Source organism: Macaca mulatta, chromosome 3, assembly GCF_049350105.2.
Source record: "Macaca mulatta isolate MMU2019108-1 chromosome 3, T2T-MMU8v2.0, whole genome shotgun sequence".
NCBI classification, from domain to species: domain Eukaryota; kingdom Metazoa; phylum Chordata; class Mammalia; order Primates; family Cercopithecidae; genus Macaca; species Macaca mulatta.
This window is the reverse complement of record NC_133408.1, coordinates 183,749,637-183,769,174: the sequence shown is the minus strand read 5'-3', so window position 1 is coordinate 183,769,174 and position 19,538 is coordinate 183,749,637. Positions and strand designations below refer to the sequence as shown.

Genomic DNA, 19,538 nt, shown 5'->3' with positions numbered 1-19,538 from the left:
TGAAATCATGGAGTGTTTATAAGAACCTTTCTTTTTGTTGGGGCATAAACTCCATTGCTTTTCTCAGAACAATATAACCACTGAAATGACTGCTCAAATGTTTAGCTTTTTGGCCACTATTTCCTACAAGTAGCCCTGAGGTCTCTCCTCTTGCATGTATAGCTTAGGAATAAGCCAGTGACATTAGGAGAATTCATATATAAAATTTTATATTAACTTCTCTGGTTTCTTCATGTCTGAAACTTTGCCCTTTGAGCTCCAACTGGTTTGATAGTCTTGAACCAGTAAGACTGACACTTCCTGTTCAGCCTCAGTAACCCTGCACTGTAAAATGGAAAATGTCCCAAAGTAAAAAGCCATAGCAAATATACAACTCATGTCCTGTTTTGTGTTCATCAAGGATTATAGTCCTCTTGTCCTGTTTATGTTGTTTACTTTTCCGAGTCTTCAGTTGTTTCCTATATTTTGTTAAGATTTTATTATTGTTTCCAATGGGAGGATTGTTCCAAAGATATGAGGGAATTTCAAGAAGTTTGTGGAAAAAATGGAATTAAACAATTAAAAAAAATGTTGCCTCAACATAAGCCCTTTCAAGTTCAAGACACTTTTATAAGCAGTGATAAAAGCAATTTCATCCCTCACTAAGAAACTGAAGGTCTGGGAATTTAGCCATGTAGATACAGTCTTTTTACATTATTAACTAAAGAAAAATGGGTGCCCTTCACAGATTTTTTAAGATAAGGAAACAAAAGTCAGAAGGAGCCAAATCAGGATTCTAAGGTGGATGCCTAGTGATTCCCCATTGAAACTCTTTCAAAATTGCCCTTACTTGATGAGAGGAATGGGCAAAGTCATTGCCATGGTGGAGGAGGACTGTCTGGTGAAGCTTTCATGGGTGTTTTCCTGCTAAAGCTATGGCTGACTTTCTCAGAGCACTACAGTAATAAGCAGATGTTATCATTCTTTGGTCTTCCAGAAAGTCAACAAGCAAAACACCTCGAGCATCTCAAAAAACTGTCGCCATGGCCTTTGCTTTTGACCAATCTGCTTTTGCTTTGACTGGACCACTTCTGCCTCTTGGTAGCCATTGCTTTGATTCTGCTTTGTCTTCAGGATCACACTGGTAAAGCCGTGTTTCCTCTCCTGTTACAGTTCTTTGAGGATATGCTTCAGAATCTTGATCTTACTTGTTTAAAATCTCCATTGAAAGTTCTTCTCTTTTCTGCAGCTGATCTTGATGCATCCCCTCAAGTGGAGAATTTGCTCAACTTTCATTTTTCAGTCAGAATTGTGTAAGCTGAACCAATTGAGATGTCTTTGGTGTCTTCTCTTCTTTGATTCACTACAAATATTTAGATGAGTATTTCTTTTTATCATTTTAGGATTTGTTAGACTCCCTGGATCTGAGGATTGGTGTCTTTCAAGATCTCTGGAAAATTCAATCTTTTATTTCAATAATAGCTCTCCCACAATCTTTCTGTTCCATCTCTTTGAACCTCAGATCAGATGTGTCTTAGGTCTTCTCACTATACGTTCTATGTCATCTATCCTTTTTCATATTTTCCATCATTTTTTCGATTTTAGACTAAATTATGGATAATTTCCTCTACTCCAGATCCAGCTCGGTAATTCTTTCTTCAACTTTAATCTTCTATTTAGTCTCTTCAATAATTTTTTTGAATTATTTTATTTCAATTATTTTTTATTTCTAGTTTTATTTGATTCTTTTTATAAATACAATTATTTTCTGTTCAAGTTTCTAGTTTCTATTTTATTTTTCAAATGTACAAAACATAGCTATTCTATATTCTGTGACTAGTAATTCATGCGTTTCTGATTCTCTTGTTTGTAATGGCTCTCTTTCATTGTGCTTTATTTCCTGAGTGTTATGTGATTTTAAAAATTATTAATGTGAGCTTCTCCTTTCATGTGAATTTTTGTCCTAGAAATTATTTCTAGACATATTAAAGTTAAATTTCTCTAGAAAAGATATGCATGTGCATCTTCCAATTGAATACATTAGCAAATCGGGACCACCTCAAATTATTTGCTTAGGGTTTTTCAATCCACAGACGTAGCATGAATTAATATTGCAAACCTACATGGAAAACTGGTTTGTGGTTATTCATTCTCATTGATCTTTTTCCCCTTCATCTTTCATCAGGGTCAGGACAAGCAAATTGCATCGATTTCTTGTGTGATACAAATTTACTTACTATTTACCTTTACCCTGTTGGAATACCCCTTTGGTGTCTGAGCTTTGTGCCGGGATGTCACTTTAAATTAAATTCTTTATGTGAGCTTGGTCCTAATGTCCTAGGCTGGAAACTCCATAGAGTCACTCCCCATACATTCTCCAGGGTTTTGTGGAAGCATTGTGGTGACAGCCAGCTTTCATGCTTGCTTCCTTCAATGTTTCCTGCTTTTAGTTTGTTTCTGGCTTTGTGTACTCTTCAATATCATCTCAGTGATGAATTTATAATATTTTGTGTATATATGTTGTTTGCATCGGTAGTATGTTTTGGGACATTTATCTACATTTCTAGAACTAAAACATTATTTTTAACACCTTATTAAAGTTAGATATTTGCATGTGTGGTTATATATCAGTATATCATAAATGTACAGCTTGATACATTTTTACAAACTGAACACGACCTTGGGCCAGCACCTAAATTGATTAAGAGAACATTACCAGTGACCCAGAAGTCTCCTTTGTGTTCCTCTCTAGTCACTACCTGGCCCAAGAGTAAATATTATTCTGAGTCTTAGTATCAAATATTAGTTTCACCTGTTTTTATATTTATGTAAATATAACAATATAGTATGTACTCTCTTGTTTCTGGCTTAGTTCACTACAATATGTTGGTGAGATTCAGCTATATTGTGAAAAATGCAAATCATTCATTCTCATTGCTGTACCATATTTCATTGTGAATATGCCACAATTTATTTAAACATTCTACTGTTGATGGTACCCAGCTGATAGAGAGCAGGGTGGATTAGAGCTGAGAAAGCAGGGAGGGTAGGATTTGAGTAGTTTCCAGTTTTAGACTATATTGGATGGTGACGCTTTGAGGATTCCATTGTCCTTCAGTAAAAATGTGTATATTGGGTGCACACCTAAGAGTGGTATTACTGAATAGTCTTATTTTGCGTTTCAAAATGATACTTGTAACATTTTCAAAATACGAAGTGTCTAAAGAAAAAAATTACTGCTCAACCCTCCCCCACTTTCTGAAGCAGCGAAATTTGTCCTTATGTTTTCTGTGCTTAGGTAAACAGAAACACGCAATTACAGTTTTTTCCCCTGCAAAAAGTAGGGTCATACTTTTATTGCTGAAAATATACATTAAGACAATTTCTCAAGGTATGAATTGAGCTCATTTTAAAGAATTGCATAATATTTTTAATATGGATTTTTAGTTGTTCATTTATTCACATGTTGTGGAATATTTACCAAACTTAGTATCTCAAAAGTTATTTGAATACTTTCAGGATTTCATGGCAGTCTTCATTACTCAGAGCTACTCCAAGCAGAACATTAGAAAGGAGAAAAAACTCAAGGGGAAGTAGAAATAAGAAAGGATCCAGGATTTAAAATTGAGCTTGTAATGTGGTGTCTGAGACTGAGAAAGAGGAGATGGAACCAGCTCAATTTGAGGAAGCAGACAGACAGGGTGGCTTATACCTGTAATCCCAGTACTTTGGGAGGGGAAGCAGGAGGATCACTTGAGCCCAGGACTTCAAGACCAGCCTGGGCAACAAAGTGAGACCCCATCTCTACAAAAAAAAAAAAAAAAAAAAAAAAACTCCCTGGGCATGATGGCACAGGCATCTGTAGTCCCAACTACTGGGGAGGCTGAGGTGGGCGGATCGATTGACCCGAGAGGTGGAGGTTGCTGTGAGCCTCGCTCCATTGCACTCCAGCACAAGACCCTGTCTCAAAAAAAAAAAAAAAAAAAAAAAAAGTAAAATTTGAGGAAGCATTAAAACAAAAGAGCATGAAGGAAGGAGAAAACTTACAGCACAAGAAGTTTGTAGTTTGATCCATTTTGTGCGTTAGGCTGCTGTTTGTTTTGTTGAGGAATGATTCTAAGGATTTTCTTACTCCATTTCATCCATCCATCCAGTGGACATTACAGAGCACCTGTTTGTGATCTAGGTGAAGTGGGGGAATAGAAAGAATAAAATCCAGTTCTTAACCTATGCTTCTCTAGTTGGTGCAGTTGAAATGAAACCGTTAATTTATACGGGATGTCGTACCCCATCCTCTTCACCTCTAAAGCCACCTTCCCCTGGAAGGTCCACTCTGGACACTACACTTTTGTAGTAGGGGAGAAGGCTTTGTGATGGTCTCTTCCTGAGAACAGTTTGGTCCCAGGACAACCCTTCCTTAGGTACCCAGCAAACAGGGGCCAGGGCAGTGAGGGGTGAGGAATCTGGAGACAGGACAGGGGCCATGCAAATCTCCCTGGGTCCCTGGGGACCAGCCATAAGAAGAGACTCCAGGTTTTACAGTTGAGCTCTGCAGGTTAGATAAGCAGATGCGAGTGCAGGACCTGGTCAGGCATAAAGCCAGTTCCTGGTTCCATGGTAAGGTCTCCTGTTCCACTCAAATAACATGGATCAGAATTAGGAACAAAGTTCAAGAACCCTTTCCACAGAGAGAAATCTTATTTGTTGAGAAGCTGCTGCCAGCCGCTTGTGCGAGGATATTTCATGTCGTGTTTTAGTTGATTAAATTTATTTTTATTACAAAATAATACGTGTGACTGTTGAAACGCTAATGAGGTGTATCAAGAAAAAAATAACAAGTAATCCACTTTCCTGTTTGAAGTAACTGGTTCAAGTAGTCTATCTTCCATACAATTTCTGTGTTTATATAAGTACATATGAACAGTTTTGAAGTTTTTTTACACAAAATGGAACGTTTTTTACTATGTTAAATGTTTATTTTAAAAATAGTATATAAACATATATATATATAGATAGAGGCAATATATAAGTAGATTTATGTAAGTAGATTTAACCCATCCTTGGAAATAGTTGCATATTATTTTATATAGAGATCGTCATTATTTATCTATCGCTCCCTTGTTAATAGTCTCAACGATTTACTTTGAAACAAATGGTCCTGCCGCACCCTCGGGGCGGGCGCCTGGGCCTCCATCCCGGATCTGGGGCTGCATCTTGAGGTAGAAACTGACACAAAGCGGGGCCTCAGCGCTCCGGGGGCGGCGGCCAAGCTCCGCCCCCACCCGCGGCAGCCAATCAGCTCCCGGGGACGCTCCCACCCCCACAGTCTGCACTGCAGCCCACCTCCCCCCACACGCCGCTTCCCAGCCACTTCACTACCAATTTGCAAATCCCCAAGGCGTCTGCCCGGGCGCCTTCCCCTACCTCTGTGGAAGACTCCCCTGCTCCGAAGTAGCCCGGTGTGGAAATTGCTGGACGAAAGGGTGAGTCTCGTCCAAAGCTGGTTTCTGGGACTAGAGCAGGCCCGGGCACACGGACCAATTCAGGGGCGGCTCCCGATGCAGTCCGCTGAGGTGCGGGTGGGAGGAGGAGGCACTCGGTCGGGCTCCCTGGGGAGTGGCAGCTGGGCTGCCAAAGTGGTCGCGTTTTGGGCCTGAGACTCGTTGGGTTTTGGGTCCAGGGAGATAGATGTCTTTCAAAGAGGGTTCCCTACGCTTCTCCATTGCTGTTTCTGTTTCAGCTTCTTTCTACCCGTCTCTTATTTCTTTCGTACTGCATTTCTTCTCCAGGAACCTAACCAGCAAGTCTGCCCCTTATAAACATGTTTTATTGTGAAATATATTTCAAAGCTACGCACAGAAGATAATATGACAGATTTATTATATGCTGACATTTTATCACCTTTGCTTCAGCACTCCCTCTCTTCCTCCACCCCCCTTTCTTTCTAAGAAATAAAACAATTAAAACCTCTTCCCCCCCGCCAAATCTCATGCCCCTATCCTCCGAGGTAAGTTAGCTTGCATCCCTTCCCTTGTATATTTCGTCCTTTATAAATAATGTTTATTTTTAGGTAACCAATATATGCGTTTTTGTTCTGAATTTAAAATTTTTGCACGAGATTCAGTATTACAGGGTTTTAACCTGTGGTGCTGTTAGTCCTGACATTGCAGACCCGGAAGGGACTTAGTGGGTGCCAGTCACCAGCCCATCTCATTTAGCTGAAAAATCTGAACGCTGAAGAAGATAAAAGATGTGTTCACTGTCTCTCAGGTGGCCCGTGACTTGGCAGGATCCTGAATTCAGGTTCTCTTGATATCTCTCCCTGCCATTTCTTTTACATAAAACCTGCCGCTGACTTGTTCCTAATGATCCAATTTGGAGAAAAGGAGTTGAAGGAAGATGGGGAAAGGGAGTATGGCTTGGGTTGGGACTCAAACCCTAGTCAGGATTAAAAGGTATGCATTTTCCTGAAATATGGAATATTGAATCTTAGGATGATTTGAATATTTATCAGGCACTCATCCAGTTTTACCGTATACCAAACTTTTTTTTTTTTTTTTTTTTTTTTGAGACGGAGTCTCGCTTGTCGCCCAGGCTGGAGTGCAGTGGCACGATCTCAGCTCACTGCAAGCTCCGCCTCCCGGGTTCGCGCCATTCTCCTGCCTCAGCCTCCAGAGTAGCTGGGACTACAGGTGCCGCCACCACGCCCGACTAATTTTTTGTATTTTTAGTAGAGACGGGGTTTCACCGTGTTAGCCAGGATGGTCTCGATCTCCTGACCTCATGATCCGCCCGCCTCGACCGCCCAAAGTGCTGGGATTACAGGCATGAGCCACCGCGCCCGGCCCGTATACCAAACATTGATTCAAGAACTTTACAAGCATAAACTCACCTAACTGAAGCCTTATAATAAGGCTTAGTATAGGTATTGATTTTTTTTATCCCCGTTGTGTAGGTAATAGCACTGAGGCACTGAGGAATTAGGTAACTTGCCCAAAGTCACACCGTTGGTAAAGTGTAGCTCTGGGATTTGAATCCAGTCCACCTAGTCTGGGTCCCTGTCACCACCCTGCATTTCCCATGCTGGAGCCAGCACCTGTGAAAGGTGAAGTGGCCACACACACAAGAGAGAGGAGCAGCTCTCAGCTGATATCAGAAAGGAAAGAAATGGGGAGCGGGTGTGATGGCTCACACCTGTAATCCCAACATTTTGGGAGGCCGAAGCGGGCGGATCATTCGAGGTCAGCAATTTGAGACCAGCCTGGCCAACTTGGTGAAATCCCGTCTCTACAAAAATACAAAAATTAGCCAGGCGTGATGGCGGGCGCCTGTAATCCCAGCTATTTCGGAGACTGAGGCAGGAGAATCTCTTGAACTCGGAAGGCGGAGGTTGCAGAGAGCGGAGATCGCGCCGTTGCACTCCAGCCTGGGCGACAGAGCGAGACTCCGTCTCCAAAGAAAAAGAAAAAAAGGAAACAGGAAAGAAAGAAATGCGATTTGAACTGTACACCGAAGAATACATTTTAGTTAACTATTGTTTGAACTGTATATTATTTTTAATTTACAGAAGTAACACGTAACTGCAAACAGTGCAGTTATATAAAAAGTTGCACCTCTCTTATTTCTCAAGTTAAACAATACTAACGGGTAGAAATAGCCTTGCGTTCTCCCCACCATAATACAAATATATACAGGGTTTGTTTTTCTTATAAAAACAAAAGCATATTCAACAATTTCTACAATTTGTATTTTCCCTTTGGCAATATATCACTGTGTATTCACCGACTAAATGGAGATTCAGGCTCTTCCTAAGAACTGAATAATACTAAGCATAATGTTTGTCCCACAATTTGCTCAGCCTTTCCCTTACTAATGGAGAGTCCGAGAAGTTTGTATCTTTAATGAAACGGCCATCCACACTGCCAGGATGGGGTCGCCAGGCGTCCCTAAGCCGCAGCAATACCAAGCCACCAGGGCCGGCGACACAAAGAAGCGCTGTCCCCCGCCAAGCGCCGCCCTCTCGAGGTCCCACTCCAGCCTGGGAGGAAGTGGGGAGGAGGGGACTCCAGTGGAAACCCCTCCTCTCCTCCTGCTCCGGTCTCCTCCCCGCTCCCAAATCCCGGCTCGGTCGCCCAGTCACTGTGGTACAGGGAAGCCTCTTCCCTGTGCGACCGTCTCTACGCCAGGCTGCCCGCTCCCACCTGCCCCCGTGGAAATCGCAGGGTAACCTGGTGAGTGGCCCTCTCCAAAAGCCTCGCAGGCTGGAGAAGGGGCCAGCGATGGTGGACTCGGCCTGGGTGCTTGGGGAGGGTGGTGCGGGAGGCCGGGGCGGGGGTGCGGGGCGCGATCGGCGCGCTGTGGGTCTGGGTGTGCTGAAGTCGGGGACAGAGAATCCCCTTTGTGTCCGTGTTTCTGCTGGTGATTTTCCTCTGCACTCGGGCCCTGCATCCCCCTGCCGCATTGCTCCTCCCCTCCAGGTTCTGACATCTGATGTTTGTGTGTGCTTGCTTTGTGTGGTTGAGTTACCTAAGGGCCTGACCTAGAGAACTGCGTCTAATCCGCTGTTTTGTCGGATGAGAATGCCCGGAGCTTGAGCAGGGTCGCGGGTAGCTGGGACAGAGCATCGCTTGTGGCCTACTGTCCTACTGCCCTTTGATCTTTGTGAACACTATCTTCGGGACTGAGATCTGTCCCCCACTGGCACTGGCCCCTGGAGACTGGAGTGAGCGTTCGTGTGTGTGTGTGTGTGTGTGTGTGTGTGCGCGTGTGTGTGTGTGTGTGTTTACGCGCACGGAGGAGCGCCCCTCCTCCCTGCCGGCTGCCCCCCACTCCCCAGCCCTCTCCCTCCTCAGACGTCACCGTTGTGCTCTTTGCAGACTGGCTTTGGGCCTGGGAGGAAAAGAGTGGAGCCCCGCCAGACTCCAAGCTGAGTGCTGACAGCCCCTGGGAGTTTAGAACATCCCTTCTCACACACCGTGCATTGGATAGAACACTCCCTGAGGCACGCAGATCCACAGCTGGGGGAGGCAGCACCCACATTTAAAAAGGTAGTAATACCCAGGTCTTCTCACTCCTGGGCTTTTGCTCCTCAATTATGTCATCCTCTTGAGTGACCTGGGAGGGAAGTGAGCGAATAGGAGTGAAAGCAGAGCCTCCGGGGAACTCGAGAATTAAGTAGGCAGTTTGGTAAGGTAGAAATAGAGGACTAGAAGAAGCAAAGACCCCAACCCTGCTTACTCCTATGGGGATAGTGGAGGGGCTGAATGGGGAGGATCACCGAAGGGGCTTCAAAGATGGTGGTAAAAGTCTATTTTTTAAGCTGAATGGTAGGTATATGGGAGTTTAATTTTTCAGATTGTTTTATTGTTATTTTACCATCTATATCCCTCCACATGTATTATATACTCTTACAGATGTATGAATTAAACAATCTTAAGTGAAAAATAAATAAGACTGAGCTGGGAATGTCTAGGACAGAATTCAAAAAAGGAGTTGAACTAGCCCCCAATATCTTGGAAAAGATACTGGATGTAGAAAGAAAAAGAAACAGAAGGTTCATGAGAAAACAAAACAAAACAAAACAAAAAAACATGGAGGAGAGAAGACCCATAGAATTGAATGTCTGTAATAAAAACCAATTTTCAAGGTCAGGTTAGCCATTTGCTGAAAAAATGATCCTGGGTTTACCCTTATACCCTCATCTGTCATGTAATCATCCAGACATGGAATATCTATTCATCCAAAGAATACAATGTATACTCTGGCCTCACACACTTACTCTAGGTTCAGGATTTGAAATCACACTACCATACGGGACATGGGTGGCGCAGCATCCAGCAGGGCCCTCCGTCCACCTGCCCTTCCACGCATTTCTCAAAGGGAAACCAGGTTTACGAGCCATGGCGCTGCTCTGTGGTAGGAGTGGAAGCTCTGCTCTCTCCCTGAGTTACAGGTTGTGCCTTTAATACCTTCTGCTTTGGCAGTGGCTTTGTTTCCAGCAAGCTAAAAGGGGCCAGAGGTGGGCCCAGGAGAAAGAAAGCAGGAACCATGGGAGGGGTTAGGGAGAGAAATAAAAGGACATTTCTTCCAGGTTTTATTCATTTGAGCTTACCAAGATTGAAGGACAAATATGGATTCGGGCATAAAGAGGGGGCATTTGGTTCAAAAATCAAGTGATGAAGTCACTGATAGCTGGTTAAAGTGGGGACACAACCAGCTGCAGAGTTCAAGGAACCCCCGTAGGGGAGGAAATCAAATTCATAGGTGGGCAGATGCACAACCCGATCAGAGATGAAGGAAGACCTTTTAGGTCCAGTGAGCCAGGATCAGTTGATCAGTCTACCTCATCATGTAAAAACTGTATCTAATATTTTAATGTGTGTTTACATGCTTTGACTAAATTTGTATTAACTCGGTGTTGTTTCTCGTTGTAGTAGCAATACAATTTAAAGGATGCAGATTTGTATAAAGGCAGAGAGAATGGTTCACCTCTCTTCCTAATGTAATCAATGTGATTATGTTGAAATGTGGCCTCCATAGATTTTCAATGCCTATAAAGCCTGGTATGTAACAGATACTTTTGTATTCCTGGTGCTTGAGAGTATGGACTCCAGCACTGGGTTTCCTGGATTTGAATCCTAGATCCACCACCACTTACCACCTGTGTGATTTTGAGCAAATAACTAATTCTCTGGGCATTATGATTTTGGAGTTTTTGTTTTGCCCATCCATAAAATGGGGATAGTGATAGTAAATACCTCATAGGTTTATTGTCAGCATTAAATAAGTTACAGAAATCACGTGTAGTAATGCCAGGAACCTGGTAAGCATTGTGTTGTTACTACTACTAATAATAATTATACTACTGCTACTAATTACTACTACTACTATTATTATCTTTGCCCATACAAAAATGACTTCATGTTCTGCATATCATAGTGACTTGAAATTTTCACTTAAAATGTATCTAGGACATTCTTCTAGGTGGATGTAAAATTTATTCAACTCATCCTTGAACTAGCTCAGAAAACAAGTAGTGAGACAGATATGTGAGGTCTCTGTTCTGGTTGTACTTGTGCCAGCACTAGAGGCAGCAGAGGCTGAGGGAGAAGGGTTCTAATGGGCAACTCTTTAGGGGGTGTGTATGGGTAGATGATTGGGGGCAGTGCTACAGGGTCTTATGCTGTGTACAATGGGATATCTGGGGGCTATGTGAAAGCTGGATAGGTGTGGGTTTGGGTTAGAGATGCTGCACCCACAAGAATCAAAAATGGTTCTAGGAAACATTCTTTGTCATTAGTCTATCTATCTGTACTTCTAGGTTTTCATTTATCTCCATTTGTAATTTGGTGTAGCAGTAAGCATCCCTGTACATATATCTTTGATACTGTCCTTATTTCTGTAAGAAGGGTTATTAGAAGAAGGGTTGTTGGGTCTAAATATAGGCACACCTTTGAAGCCAAGTAGGCACCATAAAATTGTTTTTGAAAAAGAGTGCAGACATTCTCCGTCGTTCTTGCAGATTGTGATGGTCTTTCAGTATTGAACATTATTAGCCTTTCAAATATTAAACCTTATTAGCCACCTTTGTCATCTTCATCTTCATTTTCTTCCCCTTCTCCTCCTCCACTTTCTCCTAGAAAGGAGTATTGTCTTTTTTGACAATATTATGAGCAACACACAATATATTTTCCATTACTTGACTACTAGTGAGATTGAGCATCTTTTCCACAGAAGTGGCCATTTAAATTTTCTTTTCTGTGCCATATCTGCTCTTGGAAGGATAGTATTTCCATAGATAGAAAGATTTGGGAGAGGGAACGGAATGGAAAGAGAATGGGAAGATCATCTAAAATGAAAGCAGGGCATGTCCAGGGGCACCTGGCGACTGGATGCTGCAGGGAGACAGGCAGCAGGAGAAAAGGCAGGAGAAGCCAGGGAGTGGCCAGCTCTGCAGGCAGTCCACACCAGAAGGCAGTAGATTGTCCCTAGAGACCAAGATGGAGCTTTGAGAGTAAATAACATGGTTAGAGTGGTTTTAGAAAAGTAAAGGGTGGGAACAGGTCCTGGTAACTTTGAAATTGGGTCAGTTGAGTCCAGGCATGAATTACTAAGGACCTAAACTAGGTTAATGGCAGTGTGATTGGAAACCATGAACAAGGACATTGATAAGACTTGTGACCAGCTGGATATGGGAGCAGCAGGGAGAAGGGACATACGGTGACACTGTGCGCTTTGCTGTCCTGATTATTTATGAGCACCAGGAGGAGCAGGGAAGAGACAAGCTTCTTGCTTACCAAATGTTCATGTCAGTATCTTCTCAATAGTTCCCTGAGATAGGTAGGTTATTAATGCTTCTGTTTAACTACTAGAAACATTGAGCTTATGTCATTTGCCTTAAAAGAGCTCCCTTAGAGGGAAATTAATAAATTTAAGACTTTTTTAGTTTAGAGACTGGCTATAAATGGCCAGTGGGGTCTTGAACTCGTTACCTCAAGACTGGGGCTATTTTATCCTGGCTTGCGGAAGGCATATAGAGATACATGAGAAATGAATGTAATAGTAGTTAGCATTAGTGTTAGTATTAATATTGGTAACAAAGTATGAAAACTATTAAATCAGAATCAGTACATGCTCAATTCAGTGCTTATAAAACCTATGTTAGGTTAAATTCTTTTTCCACTTTGCAAGAATTCTCTATTACTCACATACTTAAATGGTTTATTCTTAACCAAATAATTATAAGCATATATGAGTATGCATATATAAATAATTGAATACTTATGAAAAGGCATTTAACCTATGTTATTTCCTTTAATCCTCAGGACAAGCTTATATGGCAGATATTATAATTCCTATTTAATTAACAAGGAAACTAAATCTGAGATGTGTTGTCTAAGTCTCACAATTGTTAAGTAGCAGAGCTGAAATTCAAACTCAGACTGCCATAAGTCCAAAGCCCAAGTTTATAACCATGTTGCGTATTATGTTGAGAGTGAGCATGTTATCTGACAAGGGAAATAGACAAGTGGTAAGGGCCAAAGATTAAAATGTAAGGACTATCTGCATATTCCAAGAGGAGGTCAGAAAAGGACAGAAAGTAAGTGGTTCTAGAGGTTGGATACAAAGAGGTTACCTTGGGCCATACTGACAGAGGTGGTTCAGCCTCATGGACTGGGAGAGCAGTGGTGTCCTGTGCTGCTGAGGGGTCACTGAAGATGAGACACACTGCATGACCTGACCATGAAAACACATCTGCCCTTGGAGGAAGTGTTTCAGTACAGCGCTTGTAGCAGAGGTCAGACCATAGAGCATCGTTAGTGGGGATCTCATTGTGAAGAAGCAGAGGATATTTGTGAGTTCACCTCCACACTGTTGTCAGCTGCATCCCAGGTGCAATTAGGATTCTGCAATAATTTCATATCTTGTTACCTTCTGCTCCTGGTGGTAGGAGACTTGCATTTAAACCACAGAGGACTTCCACTTTCCTCTTACCTAGCCTGTGACATTGACCAAAGAACCTTCTCTGAAAGCCCAGGCATTTCACATGGAAGTTCTGAGTAATCTGATTAGTGTGGGAGCCAAGAGGGATGGAATGGGCAGGGAGCACAACATGCCGCTCCACTCTATGAATTCCCAGCAGCTGCTGAAGCAAATGACCACAAATGGGGTGGCTTAAAATAACAGGAAGACATCATTTCACAGTTCTGAAGGCTTAGAAGTTTGAAATCCAGGTGTCAGCAGTGTGGAGATTCTGAGGCAGAATCTGTTCCATGCCTCTCTCTTAGCTCCTGGTGTTTGCCGGCAATTCTTGGTCTTCCTTGGCTTGTAGACTCATCACTCCAATCTCTGTCCCCATTTTCTGATAGCATTCTCCCCTGTGTTTCCAAATGTCCTCTTACGAGGATATCAGTCATTAGACTATGACCCATTTGAATCACCTATGACCTCATCTTAGCTTCATTACATCTATGAAAACCTCTTTCCAAATAAGTCCTATGGGTTAGGATTTCAAATGTCTCTTTGGGGGACACAATTCCATGTTCATTCCTTCCTTCTGTTTGTTTCCGTCTGTGATGGAAAAGCATCAAGCTCTCTAAGTTTGACCATAGAGTTTAAGAGGAGAGGGCCCAGTGGGGTCTCCTGGACTTCAGTCACTAACACCGAGTGCTTGAATCGTTTCCCAGTGTCAACCTCATCTGCATAGTGGGAAGAATCGCCCAGCTACTGGAAGAGTGAACTGCTCTATTTGTTTCTTTGTTTATCCATTGTTCGCCAAGCTGAGCCTTTGCTTTCTTCTCTGCAGAAACCAACAGAGCCATGGCGACTCCTTCTGCTGCCTTTGAGGCCCTTATGAATGGCGTGACAAGCTGGGATGTACCTGAAGATGCCGTTCCATGTGAACTGCTTCTTATTGGAGAGGCTTCATTTCCTGTGATGGTGAATGACATGGGCCAGGTCCTCATTGCTGCCTCCTCCTATGGCCGCGGCCGCCTGGTGGTCATGTCCCATGAGGACTACCTGGTGGAAGCCCAACTCACGCCCTTTCTCCTGAACGCAGTGGGGTGGCTTTGCTCTTCCCCTGGGGCTCCCATTGGTGTACACCCATCCCTGGCACCTTTGGCCAAAATCCTCGAGGGCTCTGGAATGGATGCAAAGATTGAGCCAGAAGTGAAAGACTCCCTGGGGGTTTACTGTATTGATGCCTACAATGAAACCATGACAGAAAAGCTGGTCAAGTTCATGAAACGTGGTGGCGGCTTGCTCATAGGAGGACAAGCCTGGGACTGGGCCAACCAGGGTGATGATGAAAGGGTTCTCTTCACATTCCCTGGGAACCTCGTGACCAGTGTGGCTGGCATTTACTTTACTGACAACAAAGGGGACACGAGTTTCTTTAAAGTCTCCAAGAAGATGCCCAAGATCCCAGTGTTGGTTAGGTGAGTACCTTACCCCCACTCGGGAGTTGGCTCCAGGGTTAAAAAGCAGACCCGGTTCTTAGCTTCAGGTTGCTCCAAGGCTAACGGAAGAGTGCTCCCCCACACTCAGTTATGGAATCACTACATATCAACTAGATTTTTTAAATGCCCTGAGGCATAGGAGGGGCAAGGTCCTCACTGCCCCTGTCTTCCCAGACCAGACCATTTGGCTCTTTGATAGTTGGAACTTACTGATGGCTATGGTCCCAGTGTCTTGCATAATCAAAACTGTGCTGTTGACCCCAACAGTTGGCGTAGTTAATCCACATGGTTTATAAGAGAGGTTGCTTTCAACAGGAATGTGAAGAAAAGGAAAACAGGCATGAAGGACCCCATGAACCAAAGCCTAGAGATGTGTGGGAAAGGTTTTAAAATGTCCTTCCAGGTGAGGTTAGGATGCGATAGGAAGTAGAAGCCTTCAGAAGTTAAGATATCAGAAAAGATGGTCCAAGTTATATGTGCTAAATCTAGGATTTAGGAGGGGCAAAAGATTGATGATCAGTAATGAAGGAGTCAGGTGATGGGTACAGGACAGCCTGCACGGGAAGTTATTGGAGTGTACTGCCCTGTCTGCTTTGCTCTCATTGCACTCCAGCACCACATATAGTGCCTAACAGATAGCAGGTCAGTAGGTGCTCAGTAAACATCTCTTACATGCATGACTGCATGAATGAATGAGAGGGATTAGAAGCTGGATTAGTCCCAGGAGCAGAAAAAGTACATTAGGTCACTCTTTATATTCTATATTAGCATTCTCAGCATCCTCAGAACAAACAACACTGATATTTCTGACTGATGGGAATGGAGCAAGGAAGGATTGGGTGAGGAAGACACACTAAGGGTACCACGAAGGTGTGGGAAATGAGCTATGACTTCTCCTTGGCATGGTACTTTTAGGGAAGTTTTAGGAAGATCAACCAGAATAGTTAGTCTACTCTGGTTTTGGACAAAAAGATGACTCGTATCATTTTAGCCCAAATATTGGGCTTCTGCAAAGGAGTTCAAACTCTGTTCATTCATCCATTTATTTAGCCAGAGTTTATTGAATAGATTATATATCCCAGGCATTATTTCTTATTTCAAGAACCTGATTTGCAAAGATCTGAGAATTAGGGGTGCAGGAACATCTCCAATTATAAGACTTGGAAACAAAAGTTGAAAACCAAGTAACTGTTGTAGGAAGAGGGCTATGCTGTCAGTGTTCATAAAACCTGGAAACCTGGATCTAATCTACAACCAGTAATTGCACAGTGTGACCTTAGCATGTCCTTTCAATTCTCTTTTTCTCTCTAAAGGAAAGCGTTGGCATAGAAGCTCCTACTGTCCCTTGTAGCTATTATTCCATTTTTCAATCTACAGTGATCTCCGTATATTCACAAAGTCATCAGAGATGCATAGAAAAGAACGCCGTGCAAATGGTCATACTCTAAATGCCCAAATGCTCCAATAAATTTGGTTTGAAAATACCCCCACGAAACCTGAATTGATCAACCTTATAAATTAATGCTATCCATGCCCCCTTCAGTTTGAAAAACGGTGAAGGGATATTAGACACACAAGAGACTTGGTTGTAAGTTTATTTCTAATAAGCATCTTGCACAGCCTTGGAGGTCACTGCTGGTTATTGCTGGTTATATGTTAGGCATATATAGAATCCTAATTAGAGGTTTTAGGTCAGAATCAATGCTCAAGCATGGTGGGTGAATGTATTTACCTAACTCATGCTTTGTACTTCTTACTATTTTCTTAGCCATATATACTAAAGTTGTTTTAACTGATTTTCACAAAATAGAACTTTTTAGAGAGTGAGCACAAGTGGCAAAATATGCTATTTTATACGAGAGATTGCCTCATCACAATTGTTTTCTTTTCCTTTTAATGAACATTTTTTCCTTTTTAATTTTAAAATACGTGCTTCTTGGGAAAAAAGTAAAATAATTCAGAAGCATACAAAGTAAAAAGTGAAAGAACTTTGTTCTCCACCTCATCCTCTGCCTCTCGCTAATTCTTTTCTTCCCCCCTTCCCAAGAAATGATCACTGCTAATGGTTTGGATGGTATCTTTTCTGATGTTTTTCCTCCATTTATGTATTGGAGTTAGAGTTGGGAGAGCTGGACTGGTAGAAAGAGAGAGAGAGAAAAAGAGAGAGATCTGCAACTTGCTCTTTCATTTACTATATCCTGAGCATTTTTTCATATCCCTATAAGAAGATGGGCATCATCCTTTTGAAAACCATCTTGCATTCATTTGGATTGTCCTGAAATTCATTTAACCATTTGCCTATTAGCACATTAATGTTATTTCTAGTTTTTTTCTTATAAATAATAATACATTGACTATCTTTTCACTACAATCCCTAAGCTTGACGTACCCCTTTTCATTTTAAAGACTTGGCAATTTCCTTTTAGAAACATCTAATTTTGGAAATTTTTAAATACATAACAGAAATAGAAATAGAACAATGAGCACATGTACTCATCACCCAGGTGATGGTATCAAATCACACCCCACCCACTCCTCCACCTTTCCCGTTTGTTTTGAAGCCAGTCTCCAACAGTGTATCGTTTTACCCATAAAACAGTATATCTCCAAAAGATAAAGACAAATTTTTAAATATAGTCACAATACTGTTAGCCCATTTTTAAAACTATCACTATTTTTCTGTCCTAACAAAATGTCAATAACCATATCATTTTCAAAAGGATTCCATAAGTGTCATCTGTTATGTATGTATGTCTGTACTTACTCTTTAAATCAACTGATTATATAATCAGTTAAGTCATGGAAATATAAATAATATATTTATATTATATATTGATCTAAAGGTTAAGTATAGAGATATGTATATCACAATTGTTTGATACTCTCAATGTGATTTTAGAACTGAATTTGGCTTTTGCTTTATATATTTTCAAAGCTATATTTTACGTTTATAAAAACTCATGACTTTTTTATGGCTCATACATTTTTGACATCTAAAATATTATTTCTTGCATTTAGTATTTTTCACCTTACACTCTATTTTGTCTAACATAATTATGACTCCTACTTTGTTTTATTTGTTGATCTTTTTATTCTGTCGTCTGTTTTTAAAGATATATCTCTTAGTACAAATCTGATTTTTTAACCCAATTAAGAGTTAAAAATGTATATAATTAAGGACATTGATGTTTTTATATAATTAAAGACATTGATGTTTTTCTTCTAGGTCCATCATCTTATTTGATGTTCTTTGTTAAACATCCTTGTTGCTTCTTTTTAAATTTTCCTTTGATGCCTTTAGCTTGATTGGAGTTTCTTTTCTCCTTCTCTCTGTTTGGAAATTATACACAATTTTTGTATCATTATTGTAGCTACCTTTAATTTTTCCCAGCTCTTTCTTTTAAATTTTTCACACTTAAGGAAAAGTCAGAATAACATAATAATCACGACACCCTTTACCTAGATTCACCAGTGGTTACGTTTTGTCACATATACTGCATAAGTATACATAGGAAGAGATTATTTGGCCTAGCCATTTGAGAGTAACCTACAGATCTCAAGAATGAAGGATGCAGGTGATAGGTATGACACATCATACCTGACTACTTCAGCCTGTAGCTCCTAACAAGGACATTCTCCCATATAACCACAATACAGTTATCTCGCTCAAAACATGTAACATTGATAGAATGCTGTTATCTAATGTCCATGTTCAAATGTCTCTAATTGTTCCAAAAATATCCCTTTTTTTAGATTTTTAAAAATATAGGATTTAATCAAGTTTCTGTATCATGTTTCTTTAGTCTCCTTTAATCAAAATAGTTCCCTAGCTTTTTAAAAATCTTCCAGGACATTAGTATTTTTGAAGTCTGCAGTTCAGTTGTTTTATGGAATGGCCTTCAATTTGGCTTTGCCTAATTGTTTTTTTTTTTCCATGATTACACTCAGTTCACACATTTTTGGCGAGAAAATAATTTATGTTGCTTTCATCACAGTGTCACAAATTAAAGGCACATGAGCTCAGTTTGTCCAATTATTGGTGATGTTCAAATTGATCATTTAATTAAATTGGAGTTTGCCAGATTTTCCTATTTTACTGATTTTATTTATTATATTTTATTTCTATTTATTTTATTCCTTTTCCCCTTTTTTAAAAAACTAATTTAGTGTGTGGTGTGACAATTTGAGATCTGTACGAATATCCTGTTTGCCAACAACCTTTCACCCAGTGGTTTTAGCTTTCATTGGTGATCTGTGCCTGAGTAAATATTTATGAAAGTGGCTACTTCTACCACTTCTGAACCTTTCTTCAAAATTCATCTCAGGTATCACATCTTTAGAAAGCTGTCCCTACTCCTCTCCTCTCATTCTGATATAGATGAGTCTTTTGTGCTCCTATATTAACCTAATATCATAGCACTTACCTCAGGCTACGTGTTGGTTTACTTGTAAATTTCTCCAAGAACTGATTGACATCCTTTGGTAAATAAGACCTTTGCCTCCCCACCTTCACATTTACTGTTAGGTTTGTTCTTTTTAAATGTTTGTTTTAGTATCACTCTATACTCATGGATCCTTTTCTTTTAAGATCGAATTTTT

At 41.2% G+C, this 19,538-nt stretch overlaps 1 protein-coding gene across 12 annotated transcripts in view; it reads left to right on the top strand.

Moving 5' to 3' along the window:
• Nucleotides 1-19,538, top strand: part of TCAF1 (TRPM8 channel associated factor 1) — a 51,619-nt gene that overhangs the window by 11,023 nt on the left and 21,058 nt on the right. For 2 of the 12 annotated variants that reach the window (XM_015135167.3, XM_077997615.1), the window contains exons 1-3: nt 5,349-5,462; nt 8,856-9,026; nt 14,285-14,918. In XM_015135167.3, the coding sequence (XP_014990653.2) occupies nt 14,299-14,918 (620 nt within the window). In that variant the 5' untranslated portion in view covers nt 5,349-5,462; nt 8,856-9,026; nt 14,285-14,298. Of the gene's footprint in view, nt 1-5,348; nt 5,463-8,078; nt 8,211-8,855; nt 9,027-14,284; nt 14,919-19,538 lie in introns of those variants that run through there. The other 10 variants (XM_015135166.3, XM_028846415.2, XM_015135165.3 and 7 more) reach the window with 5 other exon arrangements.